Here is a 25606-nt window from a genome sequence, read left to right as displayed (position 1 = left end):
GCCCAAGGAAACCGGCGCCAGCAGCTAGCCCTCGAGCATTCTGGGAGTCGCAGTCCCTCCTCCTCCCTTCCCTCCTCTCCCTAATCAATTCCGGCCTCTTGGGGAAGGAGTTCCGACATTTCCGGGGAGGGGAGGTCAGGGAGAGAAGGGAGGGCGCATGCGCAAGGACTACAAGTCCCGACAGGCCTCGGGAGTAGCGGCCCAGTGCCTTATGGGAGATGTAGTTCTTCAGGCGCGGAAGCCTTGGCGCTCGGCCGGCGGAGGACTCGGTTTCCCAGAGATCCGAGCGCGGCTCAGGATGGAGGCGGTGCAAGATGGAGATGGCCGGCGGGCCACCGTGAGCTGGTAGGTTTGTGGTGAGGTAGGACGGCGGCGCAGGCCGATTGGGTCTCTGGCAGGTCGCCGTCAGCAGGCTGCTGCCCCGAGCCCTGAGACCCCAACGTGCTCTTTGTTCCTCATGTCTCGCGGCCTGGCCGTCGGGCCCCCGTGCCTCGTGAGGCCCGGACACTTCCTCACCCAGCCCGACTTGGTCCCCAAGACCCAGGCCTCGGCACGAGAGCCTGCTGGGCGCGAGTGCAGGAAGTCACGGCTCTGCCTCCGACGGGGAGAGAACCGGCAAGGAGGCCAGTGGTCCCGCTCCCGGGGACCCCCGACCCCTCAGCCCGGACTCGGCTCTGCCTTCTCTGAGCTCCCGCAGTTCCCAGAGAGCTCCCAGAGACAGGCTCCCGTCTGCCCCGAGCGCCCCGCTGGTCAGGCGTCTTGTCGTAGGCGCGGCGGCGTCCCCGGCGGTGCAGGGGACGGGAGTGCGGATTTGGGGAGCCGGGGTCTGCTCGGAACTCCAGCCGTGCGTGCGACGTGCTGTGTGACGGGCAGATTATCTGTCCCCCCGGCCCTGCCTGCTCTGGAACCCCCCGGTGGGGTGTGCTCCTCTTCTCGTTCTCTCTTTTAGTCGTTCCCTCGTTTGGGAGTCATGCCGCAGAGGAATGGAGATCTCGCCCGTGTCTGACCTGGTGCGGGGCTCTCGGGGCCGCTCCTGCTCCGCCTGGCCAGGTCTTCGGTGGGAGCAGGAGCAATGGGTCACCCTGGGCTAGGGAGGCTTCTCCGGGGAAGGGGAGTTGGTGGACGGATGGATGAGGCTGGGCTGCCTCTGAACTTGGAAACAAAGCTGCGGGTGCCTGGTCACACTCGGACACTCGAGTGTCCGCAGCAGTTCTCTGCTCAGCTGGGGAAGGTGGGGGTGTGTAGCGAGTTAGAGGAGAAATGCTCTAGGGGCCGCGGGGGCTTGCCTCTGCCCAGCGAGGCTGCTCCAGGTGATCACTGACACCCAGTTCCCTGAGAGCTTTGACCCTCAGGTGCCCAGGACCTGGCTGCAGACCCCTCTGAGCTCTCAGAGCAACTCCAGCAATCAGGAGCAAACCTGCTCCCCACAGACGGGGCAAAGTGCTCCAGTCTTGGTGGAGTACTTCCTGGGTGCCTCGCGGTGTGCTGAGCAGTTTATGAACGACCCTCCTTGGTCAAGAGTGGTAGTGTCAAGCAGAGGCTGCTCTCATCTCGGGGTTCAAGCCCTGGCTGGCCGCCTGGTACTAGAATTCCCCGTGCCCCAGCAGGCCCCGAGTCGTCAAGTTAGGCTTAGCTTGAGAGAATTGAATGAGGTGACATGACAGAGGGCCTGCTCCTGGACCTGGCCTGTGTGGGGGCTCCGGAAACCCGGGTCCACTCCCGGGGTTGTGGCACCACTTCTGCACGCTCACTGTGGTCTGATGGCTGGCTTTCTTTCCCCAGTCTCAGCCGCCTACAGTTGAGCCACAGCTGAACAGAGCTGTGCCGGGGGACTTCTGGGACTGAGGCCACCACGCCTTTGCCGCCACGGACCTTTGCCAGCGCTCCTCCCACCAGCACTCCAGTGTCAGCACAGGCACCCAGAAGACAAGGGAGGTGAGGAGGGCTCTTGGGGAGTGGGGAGGGACTGTCCCTTCCTTTGTAGGACACAGTTCTTTCTGCTGATCCTGCTGCCTGCTGGGGGCAGTAGGTCTGCAGGAGGAGTTTGTTCTAAATGCATGCTGTTCTCAGAAACTGTGTGCTGGGCTGTTTTGGTCTAGGTGTGGCGTGGCCTTGGGACACATGGCTGAGGCAGAGGCAGGCGAGGCCTCTCTTGGCTTGGACGTCGAGCAGGGGACAGAGTATGACACCCTGCCTTCCGACACCGTCTCCCTTAGCGACTCAGACTCCGACGTCAGCCTACCGAGCGGTGCTGATGTGGAAGTTCTGTCCCCAGACGGGCTTCCTGGGGAGGCCCAGGGGGATTCAGACCCCGATGAGTCCCCCTCACCCCCCAGGGACTTCCCCACAGTTGAGGTGCAGCCGTTCCACCTGAGAGGCACGAGCACCACCTTCTCTCAGCGCAGCCACAACATCTTCGACTGCCTGGAGGGGGCAGCCAGGCGGGCTCTGCCCTCTGTGCCCCAAACTGGCATGGGTGACAATGGGGGCTTCAAGCGGCCCCGGCTGCCCTCAAGCCAGCCTCCAGCAGAGGGCCCAGGCAGGCCTGTCCCTGACTACGTGGCCCATCCCGAGCGTTGGACCAAGTACAGCCTGGAAGACGTGGCCGAGGCCAGCGAGCAGAGCAACCAGGCCGCCGCCATAGCCTTCCTGGGCTCCCAGAGCTTGGCTGCCCCCAGCAACTACGTGCCCTCCTTCAACCAGGATCCCTCCAGCTGCGGGGAGGGAAGAGTCATCTTCACCAAACCGGCCCGAGCTGGCGAGGCCAGACCTGAAAGGAAGAGGGTCCTGAGAAAGGCGGGAGAGCCGGGCAGGGGCGCCCCTGGGAACCCAGCAGTGGTGGGGGGTGAGGGTCCTGTGGAGCTGGCCCACCTGGCTGGGCCTGGGAGCCCGGAGGCTGAGGAGTGGAGCAGCCCCTGTGGGGTCCTGCAGGAGGTGGACACGCCAGAGGGGGCCGCCCACACCGGGTCAGCAGCAGGGTCCCCAGTGGTGGAGACTGTTGGCTTCCACGGCAGCAGGAAGCGGAGTAGAGACCACTTCCGGAACAAGGGCAGCAGCCCCGAGGCCTCGGGTGCTGAGGTCTGAGAGGAGAGACTGCCCAGCCAGCCTTCCCCAACCAGGCTGCCCGTGGGCTGGTGTCGGAGGGGCTGCCCGGGGCCACTGCCCACATAGGGTGGCTTTAGGGGCAGGTGCCGCGGGCCCCGTCCCCACTCGTTTGGGAAGGGAGCTGACGGGCTGCCTGCAGGTGGCGCCAGTGGCCCTGGCTGGGTCTTGGTGCTCTGGTCTCTTCTTAAGCAGAGACCTTGCTGAGCATGTGGGCCAGAGGACGGTGGAAGCCCTGGCCCATCCGGTGTCAGTGGGGGACAGTAAAGGTTTTGGGTATGTCTCAGGCTTCGTGTGTCTGTGTATACCCCCCCAGCTGCCAGGACTGGTGTGGCTGGGCCTTCTCTGTTCTCCAGTCCACCCAATCGCCCTGTTCCCACATTTGAGCCTCCCCTACGGTGTCAGGGGGCTCAGGTTTTAAATCGATGCTTGTGTTCATCGGCAGCAGATGTTCTTGAAGGGAGTGGGGTGACCCCTTCTCAGTCCAGAGCAAGAGGTGGAGACCCTGGGTTCTTCGGGGGAGTGGGCTTACAGCTGCAGCCTCTGCCCCCAGTGGGTCTGCACACCACAAGGCTGGGGGCAAGGGGGTTAATGAAATGGGTCCAAGGAGCCAGAGTGTGAGAGGGGGCGGGTGGGCGGGCGCCCTCCCCAGCCCTGGCCAAACTCGCCCCTCAGCTCTGCCCTCCCAGGCCGTGTGTGAAGATGACCAGTGTCCTGGGGCTGCGTCGCCAGGACTGCTGAGCTACTGCGTGCGGGGGGAAGAGGGTCCCCCGAGGGTGCCAGGGAAGGTGGACGGGAGTGGGCAGGGCTCTCCTGGGACTGGTGGCAGGGCTTGGGCGGCCAGGCCGCCGTGCTGCTGAGTTCCTGGGCCTGGCCCTGGCCCTGCCCTTGCTGCCCTCACTGTCTCTGTGCCAGGGCGCCAGGCCCCCAAGGGAAGGAGGGATCAATCTGGTTGGCCACTCGGCCTAGCTGGGGGCCGCCCAGGAGCCCAGACCCCAGCCCCTCGGGAAGGTAAGCCCTCTGTCCCCGTCCCATGTGCTTTGCTGACAGTGACCTGAATGCCTCCAGCCGTCCCCGGTGTCCACTGTGATCTGGGGCTGCAGCCCAAGGTGTGGGTGTGTTCTCTGGGCTCCCTTTAAGATAAAGCAGCTCTCGGGGGTGGAAGCAGGTCCTCTTGGGGCAGCATCCCCTGGCCACTGCCCAGGCTGGACCGAGTCCAGCACTCACTGTGCAAGCTCTTGGGTGTGCCAGAGTGCGAGCCGACACACACAGTGAACGTCAGCGCTGGGTCTTAAAGGACAGAAATTCTAACCGCTGTGGTTTCGGAAAAGATCAGTCTCTTAGCAGGCAGCACAGGTTGGGCAGGGGACAGTGTGGGCAGTTGCCCACCGGGCAGGAGGTGTCTCCAACAAGGTGCTCAGTGAGTGCTTGCTGTCCTGGCCCAGCTGTTTGGTTCCGGCTGGGAACCCGGGGGCTCTGCCTGTCGACGAGAGGGCTCATGATGCACCGCTGCAGTCCTAGGCCAGTGGGGGTCCCGGGAACGTGCCAGGTAGGGCAAGGAGTGGTTCCTTTTGAGAGCCACATCCCACTGGGAGACTCCAGCGGAGCTGGGGGAAGGTTGGCGCGTCCACAGGGCCCACGGTGACCAGCTCAGGTCCAGGCCCTTGCCTGCCCACGCTGGGGTCTGAGACTCTGGGAGGGATGGGCCCCTTGCGTGGACAGTCCAAGTGGTTCAGGTGTCTGAGGGTGGCTGGCCAGCCTCCGGTTGCTCCCTGCTGCCCGGGCCCCTTCCATGGTCAGCAGAGGGCTGCTGGTTCCCACTGCCGAAGTTCAGAGAGGCTGGTGGGGAAGGAAGGCCCTTTCTCAGCTGCTGGGCAGGCCCAGGGGAGGGAGAGGTGGCCCACTAAGAGGCAAGCATGGGGCATGGTGGCCCTCGGTGAGGAGGGCTGGGAAAGCAGCCCAGTAGGGCTGGCACCTGGCAGAGCTTCTGGAGCCAGAGTGGCCACGCCCTCACACCCTGGCTGAGTCAGTGGGCTTCATCAGAGACCTGGGCTAGTCCCCTCCCAGGCTGAGGGGGAAGCAGAGACCCAAGGGAAGACAGTGGACACAGCACAGGCCAACGGCCTTCCGCCTGCCTCCAGACCAGCCAGCTGGAGAGTTGCCCGCCCTCCCCAGACACGCACTTACTCCAGGAGGTGCTGCCCTGGGCCAGTGTGTTGGCCATGGACGACAGGAGCACTGTGCAGTAGTTGATCTGCAAGAGCAAGAGGGAGGCCCAGGGCCAAGCCCTGGAGCTCTGAGGACAGCAGGGCGCAGAGGCACCCTTGCCACCCGCCTCCCCTCCTGCCGGAGCCCTGCTCCCTGTGACCTTCCCTCTGGTGGCTGCAACTCGAAGGAGGGGGCGGGAGGGCCAGCGTGGCATATGGAGAGTGAACGGTGAGGAGTCTAAAAACGTAGGACCCTACAGGGAGGGCACCCAGTCTCTAGAACCTCCTGAGGAGGGTGCCCAGTGTCTCTAGAGTCGCCTGGAGAGGGTGCCCAGTGTCTCTAGAGTCGCCTGGAGGGGGTGCCCAGTGTCTCTAGAGTCGCCTGGAGGGGGTGCCCAGTGTCTAGAGTCGCATGGAGAGGGTGTCCATTGTCTCTAGAGTCGCATGAAGAGGGTGTCCAGTGTCTCTAGAGTTTCCTGGAGAGGTGTCCATCTCTAGAACCCCCTTGGGGAGGGTGCCCAGTGTGTCTACAGCCCCCTGGAGAGTGCCCAGTCTTTAGAACTTCCTGGGGAGGGTGCCCTGTATCTAGAACCCCCTCAGGGAGGGCGCAGGGACTCTCCAGTGACTTGGGGGTGGGGCAGGTACAAGTCCTAAACCGCCAGGGCGCCCCCCGCCTTGCCCTGACTGCTGAGCCCTAGCCTGGTGCAGCCCCTGAGTTTGGATGGTGGGTGCGGGACCGTGAGCGAGGGCCTGCTGCCTGCCTGCTGGGCCCGAGCAGCACAAACACTCAGTTTGCCCACCTACCTGCGATTCCAGACACTTGATCCGCTTCTCTTGCTCTCGCAGCCCCCCGAGGTACTTGGCAACGAAGTCCACCCTGTGGCGGAAGCAGGTGACAGCAGTCTCTGATGGCGACAGGGTGCTCCCAATTTGGGGAGCCTTCCCGTCCTCCCCCGTTCCCTGTCACCCAGGCCCTTGAGGTGGGTTTAGGGTCACTGAGCCTCTCTGGGTGCCTGAGTCTGGGGTGTTCTGGCCTCCTCACCCTAGGATTTGGGTACAGAGGGCTTCTGCACCCTCCCCATGTGTGATGGGGGCTGGGTCTCCTCCAGCAACAGGAGAGCAAAGGGCAGGACCATGCCCCCCACAGGCAGGCAAGAACCATGGGAAGATCTCAGAGCAGGGAGGATGCCACACATGTTGGCCCCTGTTCCCCAAATGCAGGGCAAGCAAGGCCTCAGCAGAGCCCTGTCCAGGGTCAGGAGGCCAAGTGCTGGACCTCAGACCTGGCCATGTCCCTGCACCCTTCAGCCTGTTTCCCCAGCTCAGGTCCTGTGACTGGCGTGAGAGGGACACACCCCAGCCTTAAGGCAGCCTGACACCAACAGTGATAATGGTAGGGGTCCCAGAGGAGATCTTAAACCCCCAGCCCCCGAGCCGGGGTCGGGCCTTCCAAGGCAGGCGCCTCACCCCCTCTGCTGGCCCCGCTCGGCACCCTGCGGGGTACTCAGCAGTCTGCCTCCAGGGAGGGGCCGTTTCTACATTCCGGGCAGCCCTGGGGGCCGGGGCAGAGGGCCCCCCATCCAGCCCCTGCGCACCTGTGGGCGGTTTTCCTCAGCACCTCCTGCTCGCTGTCCTTCCTCTGCTTCTCCAGCTTGCTCAGGAAGTTCTCCTTCTGAACAGCCTCCCAGGTGACCATCTTCTGGTCCAGGGCCTCTGGCAGGTCTCTCTCTGAAACGGCCGGGCAGCCTCAGGCTTAGCTAGAGCCAGCTGGGCCTCAGCTGGGGCGGGGAAGCCCGGGGCAAGCCCAGAGAGCCTTGTCCCACAGCCCTGCCGGTCACTGCAGATGCGGCCAGGGCATGAGGCGGAGGGGCAGAGATGGGCCCCGCTTCAGCGACCTCTAGGCTCAGCCCCATGCTAGCTGCTCTGGGGCTTGGACAGACTCAGGCCAAGGGTCCCCGGAGGCTGAGGAGGGGCCCAGGCCTCTCCCCGCCTGCCCACCAGGCCGCGTTGCCCCTCCCCCAGGCCCAGCCCCTGCTCCTCGCCCCTCAGCACAGTCAGGGCAGCCGGGCCACCGCGTCCAGCCCCATGGCCTCACCCAGGCGTGCCCTCTTCTGCTTATCCTTCTGGAAGGCCCTCTTGAGCACCAAGCTCAGGTGGCTGAGGAGGATAAAGGGCGGCGCCAGGGCAGGACGTTCATGGTACTCCACGATGAGATGGTAGCGCTGGAACTTCCAGAACATGTCGGCGTTGCCCTGCACGACCTGGAACGTGTAGCTGTGGGGACGGGTGTGGGTGGCGGTGGGCACACAGGGCTCACAGCTCCTCCCACGCCCTGTGTGCGGCCCAGAGCCGTTTCCGGAGCCCTGGGGAGACTTCAGAAACAGAGGCCCTGCCCCTTCTACTGTGATTGCCTCAAAACACTAATTTCTCTCTGTGGGGTGGGTCTAGAGTAGGGTTGGCTCATCCGGGGTCTTCCACTGCCCCCTTTGCTTTGCTGGACAAGTCCAGGCTTCTGGACACACCACCCAGGCCCCAGCTTTCAGACTCAGGAACCGCTCCCTGGGAGTGGGGCGTGGCCCCTGGGGCAGGGGACTTGGGAAAGCAAGGCCTCCCATTCTGCACCTGCCATGTACTCCTCCACCTCCTAGGTGCCCTGCCCTCCCTCTGCCTGCACTCCAGGCCCAGCCGGAAGTGGAGCCAGGGTTTGGGGTGACACTCCACATCCAGGCCTCTCCCATCACAGGCCCCAGCCCCAACTGTGGCCCTAGGTCTGGAGGGCCGGGCAGGCCTGGGCCAGAGCCAGCTGGGCCAGCTGGGACTGAGGAGGCTGGGAACTGGGGTCACCAGGGGCACCCACATGTGGACAGAGCAAAGGGGGCAGGGCAGGGCACCTGAACATGGCGATGAGCAGGTTCATGAGCAGTACATTGGTGACCAGCAGGAAAGTGACCAGCAGGAGGATGACCAGCCAGTTGGCATAGAGGTTGGGGCAGGAGGGCGAGTCCTCCAGCAGCAGCGGGTACACGGAACAGTTCACGCGGGCTTCTGAAACCAGGCGGGCACGGCAGGCGGGGTGAGGGCTGAGCGGGCTGCTGGGCCAGGGCACCCACCGGGGCAAACACCCTCAGGCCTCGAGAGCTTCGTCCTGGAGTCAAGGCAACTCAGGGACAGCGGGGACTAGTTAGGTGACCAACTATCCTGGTTTACCAGGGATTATCTGGGTGTTAGCACTGAAAGCCTCCATCATGGGACACCCCAGTCCCGGGCAAACCAGATGGCTGGTCAGCCTAGCAGCACTGGTCCCAGTTCCTCACCTCTGCCAGGCCGCAGTCACAGCCAGGGCCACAGGCTCTGGAGGCAGAGCCAAGGCCATTTGGGGGATGAAGGACAGAGGACCCTGGTTTCTGCTGGTTGCCGTGTGGATTACCCCCCACCAAAGGCTCTGCTCAAACCCAGTTTTGGGAGAGCTGGCCTAGGCAAGGGGAGATGGTGTCTTTCCTGCAGAACTTCTCACGGCCTTTATGACACTAATGCCTGTCACAGGGATCCTTGTTGGGGGACAAGACTGCACCACTTCCAAAGCCTATCAAGCCAGAACGCCCTCACAGCCTGCTGACTACTGCAGGCCCTGTGGACAGAACCCTCTCTGGCCCATTCCAGCCTGAAGAATATTCTCCGGGAGGTGGGAGTGAGCACACGGACCCGTGCCCTGGGCAGGGGTGCTCTGGGGGGCCAGCATTCCTGAGAGGCCCAAAGAACACAGCTCCAGGCCCTCACCAGCCAGCATCTCCCAGGCCCCTTCTCCCCCACAGGGCCAGCCCTGACCACAGGCCATGGGGAGGCAGGAGGAAGGAGCAGATGGAAGCTGGGGGAGTGCGCAGGCCCATGGTGGCCCTGGTGTTCTGGGCACCTCTTCAAGGAAGGGGCTTGTGGCCCCCCTTGCCGACCTCCACAGGCTGTGTGTGTCTGTGTGAGTGTATGCATACACGTGGGTGTGTGCACACACCAGCATGTTGGACTATGTTTCTGTGACTGCCCTCCCCAATCTTGGTTCAGTGACTGAGTCCAGGCTGCACTGGGAGTCTGTCTCTCTGTCTGCCCATGTGTACCTGTGTCCCCACCTCTGTGCTCACACGGGCTGGCAGGGCCTGTCTCCATGTCCCCCTCACTGGGGTGAGTCCCTGCCTCGATCCTCCTGAGTGAGTTACTGCAGTGGGGCTGTCCACGCGAGTTACTAGGTGTAGGGGGCTGCAGTTCCCTGCCCCTCCCGCATCCACCGCCCCTGCATACCCGGAGCTGGGTCATGACCCCACTCTGTCCCCCTGGCGCCCCAAGAGGTAGGCCGGGGCCAGGCCTGGAAAGCGCGTTTGTGAAGCTGTAAATCTGTCTGATAAAAGCAGCTTCATGATAATGAGACCCCGTCCTCCCCTGTGACTGCCAAGGCACCACCAGGCCGGGCTAGAAATTAAATTGTCCCCGGGGGCCTGGGGCCCAGAGAAGGAGCTCTGCCATCACGGCTCAGCCCGGGGCTGCCGCCTGGCCTGTGCAGATAGGGAGGGTAGAGCAGCTGCCCTGGGCCCCAGGACCCACAGGCTGGGGGTGCCTGAGCCCCAGTTTCCCTCTCAGCCTGGGCATACTTGAGTGAATTACTCGGCACCCCGAGCACGGTGGGCTCACAGTGAGAGACCTGAGTGGATGGGAGCCAAGGCCCCAGGAGGGGCAGGGACGTGCACAGGACGATCCAGGAGCCGGTCCAGGCCCAGCCCTGGTCACGGACTTTCTGCTAAGGATTCTGCCTGCCACGGCCGCAGTGGTACTTCAGGCTTAGACCGCCTCCGAGAAGTCTGCACTCCCTCTGCCCTCCCACCGGTTGCCCCACACCATACCCGTGTCCCCCCATGCCAGCGTGTGGCCGGGGCTGGCCGGGCTGGAGATCAGGGTCACAGTGACCTTCTCGCCGGCCATGGTGGCGCCCGCCTCACTCCCCTCCTCCTGAAGGGCAGTGCTGGGGGTCACAGCACCGTCCCCCAGCAGGGGCCATATGGTGAGGGTGGGAGGGCTGGAGGGCCGCAGGGTCTAGTTAACTAATGGCCTGGAAAACTAATGCCCGTGGATGAGCAAACACCGAGAATTCACAGAGGGGCCCAGGGGACTAAGAAAACAGCCCAAGGAAATGGGCGTCCGGAACACCCCAATTAGGAGGCAATTTCCATGACTGCGAGGCCCCTTTCCCATCCTGGCAGCCTGTTTGCTTCAATCACGCCCTCATCTCTCTGACAAATATTTACCGAGTGGCCTCGCCTCATTAACTGTAGTGGTCGGGTTCAGCCCGCAGTGACACGGTGTGCCCAGGATTGCCCCATGGGCCCCAGCAGCCCCAGTCTGACGCCAGCCGGAATGAATGACCCCTCCGCCCCTGCTTGGTGCCCCAGGAGTACTCCACGGGGCTGGTGCCCTCGGCCGCTCACGCTGGGCCCCTGCCTTGAGGAGGCTGGTCCCCTCTTCTCCCCACCCCCCTCACTGAATCCTGGCCATCCTGGGGCCTGCACAGGTGTCCAGACCCCCCACCCCAGGGTTCTCCTGCACCCATCACCACCCAGGCCCCCATGGCTGAGCAGCGCTGTCTCTTGCACTGTACCCACTTGTCGTGGGAAGTTCTCAGAGCCTCCACCAGCCCCCAGCCCAGTACAGGGGCCAGCTTGGAGACACCCATGCCCTCAGACAGGCCACACACACGCGACGGTAGGTAAGGTACACACTTTGGGGTGGATCCTCACAAGAAGCAAGGGTGCCACAGGAACAGCCTCGCGTCAGAGGGCCCTGTCCAGCAGGTGGGCCAGGGCTGGGTGCAGGGCTTCTGGTGGGTGGGTGGGTGACAGGGAGACCTGCTGCCCAGCAGGGCCAAGCAGGAGGACAGAGGCCCAGGGGTGTGAGGCCAGCCGGAGGGGCCCAGACCCCAGGTAATGGTCAGGGACCAACTGAGATGGCCCCCGCTCTGAGTCCACAGCAGCTATCCATCATTCCACCTAGCACAGACCACCCCAAAGCCAGGCTTGCCCCCAGCCTCCCCCAGCAGGAGGCCAGCCCTTGCCCTTGTGGCCTCCTCGTGTCTCAGTCTCCAGCCTGAGGTCGGGGGCCTGGCCCTGTACGGGTGTGCGGGGCCTGGGGGCTGGCCTCCAGGACTTCCCCACTCTTAGCTACCTCCAGGCCGGGGTCTCACGTGACCCCAAAAGGCCCCTCTCGAGGGCCACATGTCCAGGGTCTTACAAAAGGGACCTGTGTAAACTGGCCTCAGTTCGACTGCACCCTGGGTGGGGGGGCTCCTACTTCAAGCTGGACAGAGGAGCTGCCCTCGCCCCCCGCCTCAGGCTGTGTGCTGACCGTCAATCTCGTCCAGCGGGATCTGCCCGAAGATCTGCAGGTAGGGCCGGTAGAGCACGCGGCGGAAGATCCACTCCAGGCGGCTGTCATGGGGGTGCAGCAGCGCCTGCGTGGTCACGCCGTAGGCCACGAGCCACACGCTCAGGAAGAAGAGGAAGAAAAAGACGTCCTTCACCTCCGGGGGTGGGGGGTGGGGAGTGTTAGCAGCCCGCTGGCCCAGGGGGCGTTGTCCCACCCTCCCCGGGTAGGGCGGGCCCAGGTGGGGGCTCACCATCCGCCCCACGATGATGATCTTGGGGCCTAGCTGCTTGTGGATGGCGAAGATGTGGATAAGCCGGAGCGTGAACACCATGAAGTCCATGGCAAGGACCGTGCGGCCGGCCTCAAATACGGAGGGCAGCATCCTGGGGCAGGATGCGGGGCTGCATGGGCTGCTGGTGCCCAGAGAGGGGAAGGGACTTCCCCCAGGACACACAGCGCAGGTGCCAGAGACAAGCAGGATTGCTGAGGCCCTTAGTGGCTCCACCCTACGACCAGCCCACCTGAGGCTGCCCCTGCAAGGCGTCTGGGCCCCTCAGACCTGCAGGTGACACCAAGGACGAACAGAAAGATGGCCACCATGTCACACTTGTTCCAGTTGTCCTCCACGTAGAGTGTGAACTTCTTCACCAGGTGTGTGTCCTCGTCTGTGAAGAAGCCCTGGCGGAGAGGCCAGCAGTCCACTGACAGCTGCCCGGGCTCCCACCTTGCTGGAGACAGCACCGCCCAGACCAGGCTAGGGTCAGTGGGGATCGGGGCTCAGGCTGGGGCTGGGATCAGGGCTCATTGGTCTGGGCCCACCACTGACCTGCCGGATTTCCTCCAGCACCAGCGTAAAGACCCAGAAGTAGAGGGTGACCTCAGGCCCCGATGGCCCCTGGGGAGGTGGCCTGAAGTCCACCAGCAGGACATAGGTGAACAGGAAGAGGAACGCAAAGTACATGACCACATTCCCCAGGAACACGGTCACAGGCGCACCCCAGAACCTCCGCCAGCGCGTGAGCAGGAAGGCCGCACGCAGGCCTCTGTCGCCCCGAGTGCTCAGTGCCTCAGCCGGCTCCTCTGCCCTGCACCACAAAGGAGGCCACGGCTGGGTGAGCCGGGCGGCCAGGTGCCCGCGGGAGTCGGCTGCCTGCACCCGCCCGCCCTCCTCGGGGCCTTCACCAGCTGCGCGGCCTGCGGAGCAGGCTCTTCTCTGCGTCCAGGCTGTCCAGCTCCTGCAGGTCCTCTGAGCCCTTCCTCGGCGGGGCCTCCTCACTGCAAGCACAGGGGACCCTCAGGGCCCGTGGGGAGGGCCTGCTTGGCCCCGAGCACCCAGCCAGCGAAGGAAGTGCTGGGCACACTCAGAAGGACAGGAGCTGTGCGTAGTGGCCCCACACAGACGCTGGATGCGGGGTGACCTGGGGACGTGCCGCCACCAACACGCGCAAAGCCCAGGGCCACCCAGCGGCTCTGGTAAGCCAGCTGTGCCTGCCCCAACGGACCTGAAGGTGATGAGGTTGGTATAGACGAGGGCCGGGCAGAGGAAGGCGCCCAGCAGGCGTAGGATGGGTGTGTCCGAGGCCATGTCCCCCCACCAGATCTTGGTTAGGAAGGCCTGAAATAAAGGCACAGCTGCTGGCCTCCCGTCCCTACACCTTTGCCCAGGCTGTGCCCTGCACCAAGTATGCCCTTCAAGGCTCTGCTGAAGCATCACCCCTTCCAGCCCTGCCTCCTGGAGCCTCCATCCTGGTGAGGAAGAAACTTCAATGGCGGGAGGCTGGGCTCAGGGTCCAGGAGGCCGAGCTGAGGAAGTGGCGCTTCCCCTGAGACCCGAAGTGGAGAAAGGGCTGGCCGTGGGACAAGTGGGGAGAGTGGCTGGCGGAGGAGGAAACCCAGGCGGGCTCCTTCCAGGAATAGAATACTTCCCTCCTGTGCCCCCACCCCACATGGCTGGCCGGGACAGGAGGCGTGAAGAGGGGTGGCTGCAAGCCAGGGGGAGGGTAGGGTGGGGAGGGAGGTCAGCCAGGCCACCTCTTGTCTGCCCCCCTGCCTCTCCCCCCAGGAGCCCTCCCCGAGGCCAGCCGCTCACCTGCACTCCATCGTGGGCAAAGAAGGCCTTGGTGTCGGCCTCGGTGGCCAGATGCAGACAGGTGGTCCTGCTCCAGCAGCGGTTCCGGCGCACCAGCAGGGCGAAGGCGCGGTCCTCGCTGTTGCTGTAGCACTCAGAGAAGAGGCCTGGCCCGCGGCACCCGTGGCTGGTGTGGACGCTGACGCCTGGCGCCCGGCCTCCACCCTCCCTCCTCCTCTGCCCTGAGCCAGGCCCTGTAGGACGGGCCACTCTGCCCTGCGCCCACCTCCCAGGGGCTGGGAGGGGCCAGCCAGGCCTGTGTGCCAAGTGGATGCTGACCGTCCCCTCCTGGCCTGCCCAGGGCAACTGCCCTCCCCAGCCAGGACCATGGGAGCCTCCGTCACCCTGAGTGTCCCCACCCCGCTGCAGGGCCCAGGTGTGCCCAAGGCATGGGGCTGCGTTGTCATCACTGTGCACCCATCTGTTCCTCTGTTAGGGTGTTAGGGCCCGCCTCCCCACCCGGGAGGAGCCCACGGGCCCAGAGGGGTTACTGAGGTCACCCCACCCCCTGCGCCCCTCCCCCCAGCAGGTCAGCCTGACCGCCAGGCCGGTCACTCACCCAGGGCCAGCTGTTCATACTTGGCCTCGCGCATGGTGCGGCCCACCTCTGCCTTCGTCTCCAGATGGGACATCTCCTTGAGGATCTTGCAGGCGGCCAGAGCGGCTGCCACACCCTCCTGACCCTAGGAGACAGGTCTGAGGATGCTGGCCAGCCTCGTCCGCCCTCCCTGGGGGAGCCCCATGCTCAGTGGAGCACGGCCCATGGCTGCCACGGCCACCACTCACCATGGCCCAGAAGTAGGTGGCCATCTCGTGGCGGTTCTGCAGCACAGCCCACAGGAACAGGTCCCTCCAGGGGTTCTCACTCTTCTGGTTCAGGTCCAGCAGCCACTTCTGGCCCGCAGGCCGCCTGGCTGGCCCCCTCTCCTGGAGGACAGGGACCGTCAGCCTCCAGCCGCGCCCCCGCCCGGCCCCCCGCCGGCCCCACTCACTGCCTGGTAGAGCCCGCGGCAGGCGTCATGCAGGAAGTCCTTGAGCACGCGGGAGACCTCGTGCAGGGAGAAGGCAGGCGGCCCTGTGGGCGGCTCCCGGGCCTGCTGGGTGCCCAGGCCGGCCAGCGTCAGCCGGCCCTCCTCGTGCTTGCGCTGCAGCAGGTCGAAGAGCAGGCTCTTGGGGGGCACGGAGCGGTAGAGCTGCTGCAGCCGCCCGTACGTCAGGAAGTCGGCCACGTCGGCCCCGTTGTCCACGAAGAGACGCACAAACTCGGGCTTGTTGCTCACCAGTGCGTCCATCATCACCTCCTCCAGGTCACAGGACTGGGCGGCAGCAGGGACATGCCCGGGGCGGAGACAGGGAGAGTGAGTGGGCGCTGGTGGAGAAGGGGGACCCTCTGCCCAAGGCCAGGCCGGCCCAGGCTCTGCGCCCCTTGGCACAGACCCCCAGCTCCCAGGCACCCGGGCCTGTCCCTCTGGGCTGGTCAGAGCTCGGGGTTCCGGGCCACTGAGGGTGTCAGGAGTGCCTAGGGCTTCGGGGCAGGCCCACAACAACCGGTTGTTCAGCCCATCCTGCCTGGGGGCCTATGAGTGAGGCGTCAACCCAGGAGGTGGCCCCCTCGGCAACAGCTGGGCCAGAATGGGCCCAGCCAGTGGCCCTCAGGACACCACCTGTCCCCAGGCCCTCTACGTGGTCCCTGCCCTGTGTTGGCCAGACACGGGGCTCAGGATGCACCAGCGGGCAGGGCACCTTCCACTCCACGTCCCCATTGAAGATCTCGCTCTTGGCGATGTCCACGCGGTCCCAGGCCACAGCCAGCTTCAGCTCGTCCAGGTAGTCCTGCGCCTCCTGGCTGTGGCTCTTGCAGGCTGCAGGCAGAGGGGGTGAGGAGAACCCAGGGCCGACAGAGCTGGTGGGCACAGGGCCCCTCAAGGTGGGTCTTCTAGAAACACAGCAACTGGAACCTTGCCCTGGTTCAAGCCTTCTGGGTAACGGCAAGAGGCATAAGACTCCACGATACCCGCAGGAGCCAGTGCTGGGAGCCGCGGACACTGTGGCACGGGGGGAGCGGGAAGGGCGGGAGCAGGACAGCCTGTCTGGAGGGCCCCCCTCCCTCAAGGGCGTCCCGCCCCCTGCCCAGCACGGCCCCTCCCTGCCTGGGCCTGTGTCTGGCTGCCAGCGGCCAGCCCCTCGGTATAGGCTTGTCTCCAAACACAAGCACATCAAGTGACAGCCAAGAAGTGGAGACAAACTGAGTGTCCACCAACGGATGAACGGAGAAACAAAACGCGTCCTTCTGCACCGTAGACCAGTCAGCCTCACGGAGGAACGAAGCCCCAACACTCACTCCCGCATGGACAGCCTCAAAAACCTCACGCTCAGTGAGAGTAGCCAGACAGAAAGGCCGCGCAGGGCAGGATCTCCATTGACAGGAGAGGCCCCAAACCGGCAACCCATAGAGACAAAGACTGGTGGCTGCCAGGGGCTGGGGGAACTGGGGAGTGGCTAACAGGTGCCGGATTTCTTTTTGAGGTGATGGAAATTCTGGAATTAGATAGTAGTCATGCTTGCACGACCTTGTGAATATACTAAAAACCACTGAATTGAAAACTTGATTTTTTTTTTTGCTGGGGAAGATTCTCCTTGAGCTAACATCTGTTGTCAATCTTCCTCTTTTTTTTGATGTGAGCTCCTGCCACAGCATGGCCACTGACAGAGGAGCGGTGTGGTTCAAACCCAGGAACCAGACCCAGGCTGCCAGAGTGGCGCGTGCAGAACTTTAACCACTAGGCCACCGGGGCTGGCCCTAAATTGTTTTTTTAAGTGGTGGAAAATATATCTAACAGAAAACTTGCCAAGTACAGAATTTGTGTGTCATCCTTGCACAGAGGCCACAGTAATCTCCATATTGTTCCAGTGGTGTCATATGATCTGCTGCCTAGGCGAGCACAGAGCCGTACACACACGTGCACAACCCACAGACACATGTACACCCGCACACACTCACACACACACGGCAAAGTGACGCTGTCCCAGGTGTCCTGGCCACTGACATCCCACCTAGGTGGTGGCCCTGCCCCAGGGACAGGACCCTGGAGGTGGAGACCCAGGGTGGGACAGGGTATGGGAAGCAGCCCCGTGCCAGGCGCAGAGCCCTGGGCTGGGGGGTGGGCAGTGGTCGGCAATCCTGTCTCCACCCAGTACCCTCTGCGCCCAGTGCCCTCTCTGGGCCTCCCAGCGGGCACCCGGCCTGCCAGGCCCTCACCTTTCACCAGTGCCTTGAGGATGACAGTGTCCAGTTCCTCAGAGCCCTCCTGCTCGAAGTCATGCACGGTGAGCAGGTGTGGGTGGGAGGTGATGTTCTGCAGCTGGGGACACCAGGAGAGAGGCCCTGAAGTGGCCCCATGGGAAGGGGTCAGGGCAGTGGGCAGGCTGCGAGCCCAGTGTGGACAGAGGCACAGAGCTGAGCACACGATGTGTGAGGCCATGTTCCCTGGTGAGAATGCCAGCCCCTCGCCCTGTGTGCTGGGTGCAGCACCACCCACAGACCCGGGGGCTTGCCTCAAGGTTGCCCCCACTCCTGAGGGCCCGCCCGAAGCAGGAGTGCGTGGGCATGGGGGCTTTGCAGCAAGAGGGGCCGGGCCATCTGGGTGGGAAGGGGCCACAGAGACCACACAGCATTTGCCCAGGAGGAGGGGTACGGAGCAGGGAGGACAGGGTGACCTTCCTGACTCTGCAGTCTCTGGGCGGCTCATACCAGCTCAGTCCAGTGCACGATGTCCTCCCAGGAGAAGTGCTCGCTGGGGAACTTCTCCTTAAACTGCTTCTCAGCCACCTGGGGCACCAGGAGGTGGGGCTGGTTCATTAGGGTGGCGAGCACGTCGGCAATGCCCCCAGAGCCCGCCAGGATCAGCCACGGGGCAGCGTGGTCCACAGCCCTGGAAATCCTCTGTGGCGGGCAGGGAGGGACGAGTGGACCCCAAATCAGCTCCGGCACCATCCTGGGCCCGTGGGTTGGAGGTGCCCCTGTCTCCCCCAACTCCCTGTCCTGGGCTGGGGAGGGCCCTGCAGGAGCCCCAGCCAGCCCTCACCCCCTGCCCTACCTCCAGGGTGCTGGGGTCACCATTGACCAGCAGACAGAGGACTGGGATCTCGATGCTGCCGGTTCCTACGGACAGAGACCCAGTGAGGTCCTCCCAGTGCCCGGGGCAAGCGGGGAGCCTGGACCCTCCTCGTGGGGTGACCACTCAGGCCTCAAACCATCACCTGCCACGTTTTCTGGGCAAAGGCCAGCCAAGAGGCTTTTTCTGGTGAAGTATGGGCTCCAGGCTGCATCCCAGGGACTGTTCAGCACAAGCCCCATCACCCAGGAACAGGGATGCCCATCCCACACCCCACTGTCCAATACGGCCGCTTCGTGGCTACTGAAACATCGAGTAACGTGAGCGAAGTTGAACACAGTCCCCGGCCACACCAGCCATGTTCCAGGTGCCCACTCTTTGGTCCCACCACGGCAGAAAACTGACTGCGCCGCCAGACCATCTGAGGCCCAGCGAAGCAAACCAGAGGCGAAGAGGGGCGTTGGTGGGTTTCTTCCCCAAACATAAACCGGAAATGAGACTCCCCAATGCAAAGCCCCCAGAGAAGCCGAGACCCACCGGCTCTGCTGTGTGGGAGGAGCTTCAGCAAACTGCCTGGGGGCTCCGGACCCTGAGCAGGTGGGAATCGCCCAATCCCAGGCAGGGTCCCCTCTAACTCCCACAGGCGCCTCCTGGTAGAATCTTGAGGATACACCAGGGTGCTGGGCCAGCCAGGCTTCCGCAACCCCGAGCACCCCATTGCCCCTAAGTGGTTTAAACACGGCTTTGGTAGTGTTTTCATTTTTAAAGAGTGCTCAGTTGATAAACATCTCATATTGTTTATAAATATAAGCAATTATATATCGTGTGTATAAATATTAGTCACGCACTGGTGTTTCCCAGTAAATCCATCTTTCAAACCTTGCCCTGGCCACAGCGGCATCCATTCCTCGGGCAACACTGCCTCCTGGTGGCAGCATACCTCACAGCCAGTGGAGGGAAATAGGGCTCTTGAAACTTACAAATCTAATTTTTTCCCCAAAGCCCTGAGCCCACAGCCAGAGCCTCCCGCCAGGGGAGCCCCACTGGAAACGGACCTGCCACTACTCTGCCATCTGGCGGGAATGTCGCTGCCCAGCTGGGCTACTCCCCCTAGCTGTGCCCCCGCTGGTCGCTCCCCGTCCCAGGCCACCTTTTGGCCCAGGTCTCAACACTCAGGCATGCTCAGTGCCTTCTGCCTGGAATGCCCTTCCCTGCCCACCTGGTGGCCCTTGCAGCCCTGGCCACATGCTGTGCCGCCATGTCCCTTGGCGGCCTCCCTGGGCAGCGGGCGGTCCTCACCCCCGTAACCGGTCCTCTGCTCCGAAATGTGCTTCTCCAGCCTTAGCCGCAGCTCCATGGGCTCGTCCTCCTCCCCAGAGAGACCCGGCTCCACCAGGATGAAGTGGGAATGGTTGTTGTCCAGGGAGCAGAAGGGTCCCTGGCTGCTGCCGCTGTCGTCCATGGGGTAGTGGACGGGGCGGTCCTCCTGGGCCCCATGCACACTGTGAGGGCTGGGTAAAGCTTCTGCCCAGGCCCATTCCCACCCCCCAGGTGGATAAAGTGCTGGGCTGCTGGTGCCAGGGCCCAGAGGCAGGCATGGGCAGGGACCCAGGTTCTGCCCTAGGCAGAACCCAGGGCTCTGGGGAGCTCCCCTCATTCACCGGGGCCTGCCCTCCTGGGGCCCTGCCTGAGACAGACGCGGTTGGGAGTAGAGGCCACCCGCCTAGGGTCGCCGAGGCTTACGGGGCAGTGGCCAAGCCAGACCTGGGCCCCTTTGGACACCAGTCCTGTGCGGGGCCTTAGAGCCCCGGTCCCCATCCCAGGTGGGTGCTGGCTGGGAGCCTGGCAGCCCCGCCCACGCTATTCCCTAGGCAATGCTGCCACCTGCTGGTCGAGTGCTGGGCACACGGCACCTCGTCCTCCCTTGCCCTCCTCATCCTCATCCTCTCCCTCTTCTCTCCCCCTCCTCCCCTCCCCACTCCCCTTTGGCTGAGTCTTGTCCTCCAACAGCTTCACCTCTCTGTCTCAATCCTTCAGAGCACCTGCCTCACTCCCCCACTGAGGAAGCCCGTGTGCCCCTGAGGGCAGGGGCTGGTCTGTCCACTGCCGGCCCGGCACATGGAGGGACTCAGAAGACGTTTGCCAAATAACGAATGGTCAGCGGATGGCGGGATGTGGTCAGCCTTCGAGACTGCGTTGGTGGCCTCCGCAGTGTGCCTCCCTCCCCACCTGGGGTGAGTGATCCTCAGGGGCCGCAGTCCCTGACTGCCTCCCAGGCCCACCTTGCCCTGCGGCCAGGTGCTCCGAGCTGGACACTCACCTGGGCATCGTCCAGAAGCTGACGGTGCAGGACGTGGCCCAGCGAGGCCATGCCGATGGCCACCACACGGGCCTTGCTGGACGTGCTGGCCAGCGAGTGGTCGCGCACAGCCTGCCCAACGTACCGGGCGAAGCCCACACGGAGCGCGCTGGTCAGGATCCAGGCACCTGTAGGCATGGGGGGCTCACTGTGCACGGGGGCCCCCAGGTTCTCCCCGGCCTGCTGGTCTGCCCAGGCCCCAGGCCTGGTGGAGCCACAGCAACCCCTCCTGCCTGTACAGCGTCTGCTGGGACTCCCGGGTGCCGTCTGGGACAGAGCAGGCCGCGGCTCTGTCCAGTTGCCTGTGCTGGACCAGAGCGTGGGAAGGTTTTCCCAAATTGCAAAGCCCCAGCCCACATCTGGTTCGTAGATCTCTTTTCTTTGCTACAGTCGTTTCTGGGGTGAGGGAACGAGGATACCCCACATCCTTGTACTGGATTTTCTGCAGGCCCCGCTGGCCTGAAAATAAAGCCCAGTGATTTGGTTCTGACTCTAACGGCTGGCCGGCCAGATTGCCACCCCCCAGGGAGGCAGAGGGGGTGATGGGGACCCACCCTCGGGCAGCAGGGTGTAGGAACAGTTGCCACCCTCGGGGGCATCTTGCTGAGGCCTATGGGCCCTCGGAGTGAAGGGGCCAGGCCCCTGCCCACAGGGTGGGCCGACACGCTTCTGGGGGACCCTCGACCCCTCTGCCACATCCCCAGGAACTGCTCCTGCTACAGGCTGTGCAGAGGGAGGGTGGCTGTGGGGACCATCACTGAGGGATGGCCACGGGAGTCAGTGGGCTGGGGCGCTCCACGCTTGGGGGACCGGAGGTGGCCTGGGGCCTGGGGTCTCACCTGTGCTCTGAGCTGCCTTCACCAGCCCTTTGCGCAGCACGTCCCGCAGCCAGGACTTCACGGCAAAAGGCCGCTCCTCGCCCGCCAGGGACACCACAAGGTTGGGGGCTGGCAGGTGCCACTCGGCCAGCAGGAGGTCAAAGAGCATGGAGGGGGCCACGCCGCTTGGCACCTTCACGAACTGCAGGGCAAGGCAGCCAGCAGCCTCAGGGCTCAGGGCAGGGGTGCTGGGCATGCGGGAGTTGAGTATGAGGGGGTACTGGGTATGGGGGTGCTGGGTATGGCAAGTGCTGGTCATGGGGAATGCTGGTCATGGGTGGACTGGGCATGGGAGTGTTGGGCATGGGGGTACTGGGAATTGGGGTGCTGGTCCTGGGGTTGCTGTGCAAGGCGGGTACTGGTCATGGGGAGTGCTGGGCATGTGGTGCTGGGCATGGGTGCTGCTGGGCATGTGGGTGCTGGGCATGGGGGTGCTGGTTATGGGAGTGCTGGGCATGGGGGTGCTGTGCTTGCAGGGTACTGGGCATGGGGGTATTAGGCATGGGGTGCTGGGCTTGCGGGGTGCTGGGCAGGGGCTGCTGGCCATGGGGTGCTGGACACGGCCCCTGAGAGAGTGGCCCCAAGGGTGAGCAGGCACCGGGGTGCTCAGTGTTCACAGGAGGAAGTGGGGGCTCAGGGCTCCCAGTGAGCATGGAGGTTGGTGACCGGGGCGTGGAGGCCAAGCCTGGGCTTGGGGTTGGAGGGGGCATACCTTGCCTCGCTTCTTTCCAGAGCCTCCGAATTCGATCTCACCCCGGCACAGGCCTGGCCCCCACCCGTCTCCGGCATCCCTGGGTGTGTCGGGACAGGCGCCCCGGATGTCCTGCATGGGGACCTCTCTGCAGGGACAGAGCTGACCCCTGTGGGCAGGAGAAGCTAACCCTGCCTCCCTGCCTCACTTCCTCGAGGGAAGCCCCTCTCCCCAGCCTACGTGCTGGCAGAGATTTGGGGCCACCAAGAGGGCCTTTGTGCCCCAGTGCCCTTCCCACCCGCTGGCCCTGCCTAAAGTCCACTGGTACAGCTCCAGCTGCCCACGCCCACATTGCCCCCACCAAGCTCCTGCTTCAGTGGCCAGAGCTTCCCAGGCAGCCCGAGCCCCCTTCTCGAGTGGTGATGGGGGAGGCTTCCTGGCCCCTCTGCCTGGCTCCTGGTCCTGCTACTCACCCCACCCCGGGCGCCTCGGACCAGCCACTCCCGTCACCGCTTCTGCGGAGGCTTTGGTAGAAGGTGCCCTAGAAACCCCGAAAGACTCAGTGGAAGTCTCGTGCCCTTCCAGATATGAAGCTCACCTGCCCCACATCCCCGTCGGTCCCCAGGACATGGATGGGCACCCTGGGTGTGCCTGGGGGAAGAGGGGGCAGGCTGGTGAGAAGGTTGGGCCGGTGCATGCAGCTCAGGTGCAGGGGGGCTGAGGGGGCCCGGGGAAGACGGTGGAGAAGGGAGGGACCACCCTTCCTTGCCCAGGTGGGCCAGCCCTTGCCCACTGGCCCTGAGTTCTTCCCACCAAGTCCCCGCCTCTCCCCAGCCCGCTGCCAGGCTCAGTGCCTGGCACTGTGCCCACATCATCGCCTGCAGCCCAGCAGGTCGGGCACGTCAGCCCCACTCCACTCAGCAGGGACCCAAGGGCTGGGGGCCCAGGGCCGGCCTGTGCGACGAGGAGCTAGGTCCCACTAGCCTGCCTGGCCACAAGCACCCCCAGCGTCTCCTGACCACCACCCCAAGTCTCCCAGCCACCAGGCTCCAGCCATGGCCCATCACACCCACCACGGCCACCACAGCCCAGCCCAAGGCCTTCCTGGCTCTAAGGGTTTTCTCTGCAGACTCAGTGGAGGCAGTGGGCCTGCGGGAGGAGCAGAGGGCTCCCCAGAACCAGGGGTCACAGGGTTCTGGAAGACCCAAGACGTCCTGGCCCCTCGACGCCCACCCTGAGGTCTCTCCAGCCACTGGGGCGGGAAGCAGCCCTGGGCTCCACAGCCACCCCGTCCAGCCGGGGGTGTCAGCAGCCCCCTTCCAGCTGAGCTATTTTCCCACCTTCTCCACAGTCAGCCCCACCCGGTCCTCTACCCCGAGGCGGCGCCCTGGGCAGTGCCCGGCTTCAGCCAGGGCCCTTTGTGAGAGCAGAATGGATCCTTTTGTAAAACCCTCTCTGACGGTGGTTCTTAAGGCCAGCTCTTTGTTTCCTAGAGAGGGGCCACCTGTGTACACAGGAGGGGGCAGCAGGAGGTGGGCAGGACGCCCGCAGGCACGACAGGGACCTGTATCCTCACGGCCCTCCCCCTGCGGCCCCCAGGAAGATGTGCCCGAGTCCTGACTCCTCGCCCTGTGGACGGGGCCTTGTGGGGCAGAAGCTCTCTACAGAGGTGGTCAGGTTGAGGTGAGGTCATTAGGGTGGGCCCGAACCCAGTGACTGGTGTCCTTATAAGAAAAGGGACCCGTGTGAGCATGGAGGTGGAGGGGAACAACATGGCCACAGCCAGGAACGCCTGGACCCCCAGAAGCTGGAAGAGGCAGGAAGGACCCTCCGCTGGACTCTTCCGAGGGAGGCAGCCCTGCCGACGCCTTGATTTGGGAGCTCTGGCCTCCAGAACCCAGAGAAAATAAGTTCCTGTTGTTTTAAGATGCCCCATTTGTGGTCGTTTGTTACGGCCGCCCTGGGACACGCATTCAGTTCTTCACCCACAGGGCCGCAGAGCCGGACAGGCGAGCTGGGCTGGTTCCAGACCCCAGGCCAGGTCCAGCTCCCCCTGCCCACCGAGTCTAGGCAGGGTGGGTACCTCTGGTCTCGGGCCCAGCCCTGCGGGGGTTGGGATGCAAATCCTCCGGCTTCCCACTCCCAGGGCAGGAACTTGGCGCCACTGAGGGGCCGCAGAGAGGAGCATTTGAATATGTCCTTTCCAAGTGGACGATTACTGGTTTATAGTGTCAGAGGCTGGTGTCTGGCGACAGGCCTGGGTGTGTGGGGGGAAGGGGACAAGACATGGGCTGTGCGTGAGTGTCCTGGGGCAGCTGTAACAGAGTCCCACAGACTGGGTGACTCAGGACAACAGGAAGTGATTCTCTTAGTTCTGGAGGCCAGAAGTCCAAAATCAAGGTGGCGGCAGGGCTGTGCTCCCTCCAGAGGGTCTGGCGAGGGGCCTTCCTGGCCATGTCACTCCAACTCTTGTCTCTATCTTCACACGGCCTCTCCTCCGTGTCTCTCTGTCCAAATTTCCCTCCTCTATGGGGACAGCAGTCACCGGGTTAGGGCCCTCACTTCTTACTCCCCTATCACTACATCTCCACTAACTACATCTGCAAACACTCTGTTTTCCAAATGTCACATTCTGCGGTTCCGGGTGGATGTGAATTTTGGGGGACATTCTTCAATCCCAAAGCACAGGCTTCGAGGTGGGGAGTGTGTGCCAGGTCAGGAGGGTGTGGCAGAGCGGGCCTCAGGGCTGGCTGCTGTCTGGGAACAGCCCTCATCCCACCAGGGCCCTGTCGCTCCTGGCCGCCAGTAGGGTCATCCCTCGCTGTGTCCGGACACGTGCCCCGCCAGCAGGGAGCGCACAGCTGGATGTGCCCGCCGCCCCGGGTGTGGAGTTCGAGTTCGGGGGCCTGGACAACATGGATGTGCTCATACCCCATGAGTCTCAGGCTTGCTGGGCCAGCGAGGGGCAGCTGGTGGGGACGGCGGGGAGTGGCCCTGCTGCAGAGAGGGTCCTGTGGGGTTCCCAGGCCCTGGAAGTGCTCCCCCCACCTAGGGCCCGTGTTGCCTCTCTCCTCTCTGACGGGACAGGTGGTCCTGAGCAGGAGTGTGGAGGGTCCTCCCTACCTTCCCCGGGGCCACAACCACCACCCCTCATGCCACACCCCACTAGGCCTGGGCCGGGCCCTAAGCTTCTCCGCCCAGGGCTGAGGGGGCATTTGGGCACTGTGCCAGGCAGGCGCCAGGCAAATGGGGCCACCAAGTAGGAAGAGAATGCAAATGGGCAGGATTTGCATGAGCAGGTGTCGGGTCTTGAATGCCCCCTGGTTCCTGGAGGGGGAAGAGGAGGCGGGGCAGCCTGGGGGTCCTACGTGACCCACCTCCGGCTGGAATCCTATCCCACAACTCCCGAGAGGGCGAACTGAGGCAAAATCTCCAGCCCCAGCAGCGAAGGCACTGGGAGCTCCTGCTTGGGGGGCAGACGGCCACCCGCTGGTCGGAGGCCATCAGGGAAATGGCCCCAGGCCCCCAGGGTCCCAGCCCAGACCCTCCTCCGCTGTGTGACCTTGGACAAATCCCTTAGACTCTCTGGGCCTGTCTCCTCCTCCATGAGATTCAGGAAGACGGCAGTAACTAGGAGAAGCACAGACCAGCCCGGACCACGCCCAGCAGGCCAGCGGTCAGCGCTGCGGCCCCTCTGTCCCCAGTGAGGGCACGGGTCTCCCCG

At 64.1% G+C, this 25606-nt stretch overlaps 2 protein-coding genes across 6 annotated transcripts; one reads left to right on the top strand and one right to left on the bottom strand.

The window, feature by feature from the left end:
* The first annotated feature begins 225 nt into the window (after nucleotides 1–225).
* Nucleotides 226–3390, top strand: TSSC4 (tumor suppressing subtransferable candidate 4). 5 transcript variants are annotated; one of them, XM_087422482.1, is made up of 4 exons: nucleotides 226–345; nucleotides 950–1050; nucleotides 1783–1935; nucleotides 2100–3390. In XM_087422482.1, exon 4 carries the CDS (start codon nucleotides 2122–2124, stop codon nucleotides 3082–3084), a length of 963 nt encoding a protein of 320 aa, XP_087278608.1. In that variant the 5' UTR covers nucleotides 226–345; nucleotides 950–1050; nucleotides 1783–1935; nucleotides 2100–2121; the 3' UTR covers nucleotides 3085–3390. The 5 variants fall into 5 exon arrangements, with proteins under 5 accessions (XP_087278608.1, XP_087278606.1, XP_087278605.1 ...); XM_087422480.1 differs by having other exon boundaries at nucleotides 950–1057; XM_087422479.1 differs by lacking the exon at nucleotides 950–1050.
* A 1309-nt stretch (nucleotides 3391–4699) lies between these two features.
* Nucleotides 4700–22020, bottom strand: TRPM5 (transient receptor potential cation channel subfamily M member 5). The gene is made up of 24 exons (XM_087422476.1): nucleotides 21904–22020; nucleotides 21153–21333; nucleotides 20275–20441; nucleotides 19254–19440; nucleotides 17937–18001; nucleotides 17591–17782; nucleotides 17099–17201; nucleotides 15583–15701; nucleotides 14799–15155; nucleotides 14626–14766; nucleotides 14399–14522; nucleotides 13801–13946; nucleotides 13214–13326; nucleotides 12894–12986; nucleotides 12538–12796; nucleotides 12271–12389; nucleotides 11962–12094; nucleotides 11691–11865; nucleotides 8201–8354; nucleotides 7405–7583; nucleotides 6905–7037; nucleotides 6114–6186; nucleotides 5290–5356; nucleotides 4700–4941 (listed from the first exon to the last, which is right to left on the bottom strand). The coding sequence occupies exons 1-24, from the start codon at nucleotides 22018–22020 to the stop codon at nucleotides 4835–4837; spliced, it is 3504 nt and encodes a 1167-aa protein (XP_087278602.1). The 3' UTR covers nucleotides 4700–4834.
* Nucleotides 22021–25606: the final 3586 nt, after the last annotated feature.

This window comes from Ceratotherium simum, chromosome 34 (genome assembly GCF_057802395.1).
Source record: "Ceratotherium simum simum isolate JZ-2026a chromosome 34, ASM5780239v1, whole genome shotgun sequence".
Lineage (NCBI taxonomy): Eukaryota > Metazoa > Chordata > Mammalia > Perissodactyla > Rhinocerotidae > Ceratotherium > Ceratotherium simum.
Note: the sequence above shows the minus strand (reverse complement) of the source record. Positions and strands in the feature narration are given on the sequence as shown.

Coding starts and splice junctions, on each gene's coding strand:
- TSSC4 (XM_087422479.1), top strand. CDS start 2,122: ATGGCTGAGGCAGAGGCAGGCGAGGCCTCTCTTGGCTTGGACGTCGAG.
- TRPM5 (XM_087422476.1), bottom strand. CDS start 22,020: ATGCAGGACATCCGGGGCGCCTGTCCCGACACACCCAGGGATGCCGGA. Junction 15,702..17,098: donor CCTCAAGGCACTGGTGAAAG/GTGAGGGCCTGG, acceptor CTCTGCCTGCAG/CCTGCAAGAGCCACAGCCAG. Junction 7,038..7,404: donor GCAGAAGAGGGCACGCCTGG/GTGAGGCCATGG, acceptor CGGCCGTTTCAG/AGAGAGACCTGCCAGAGGCC.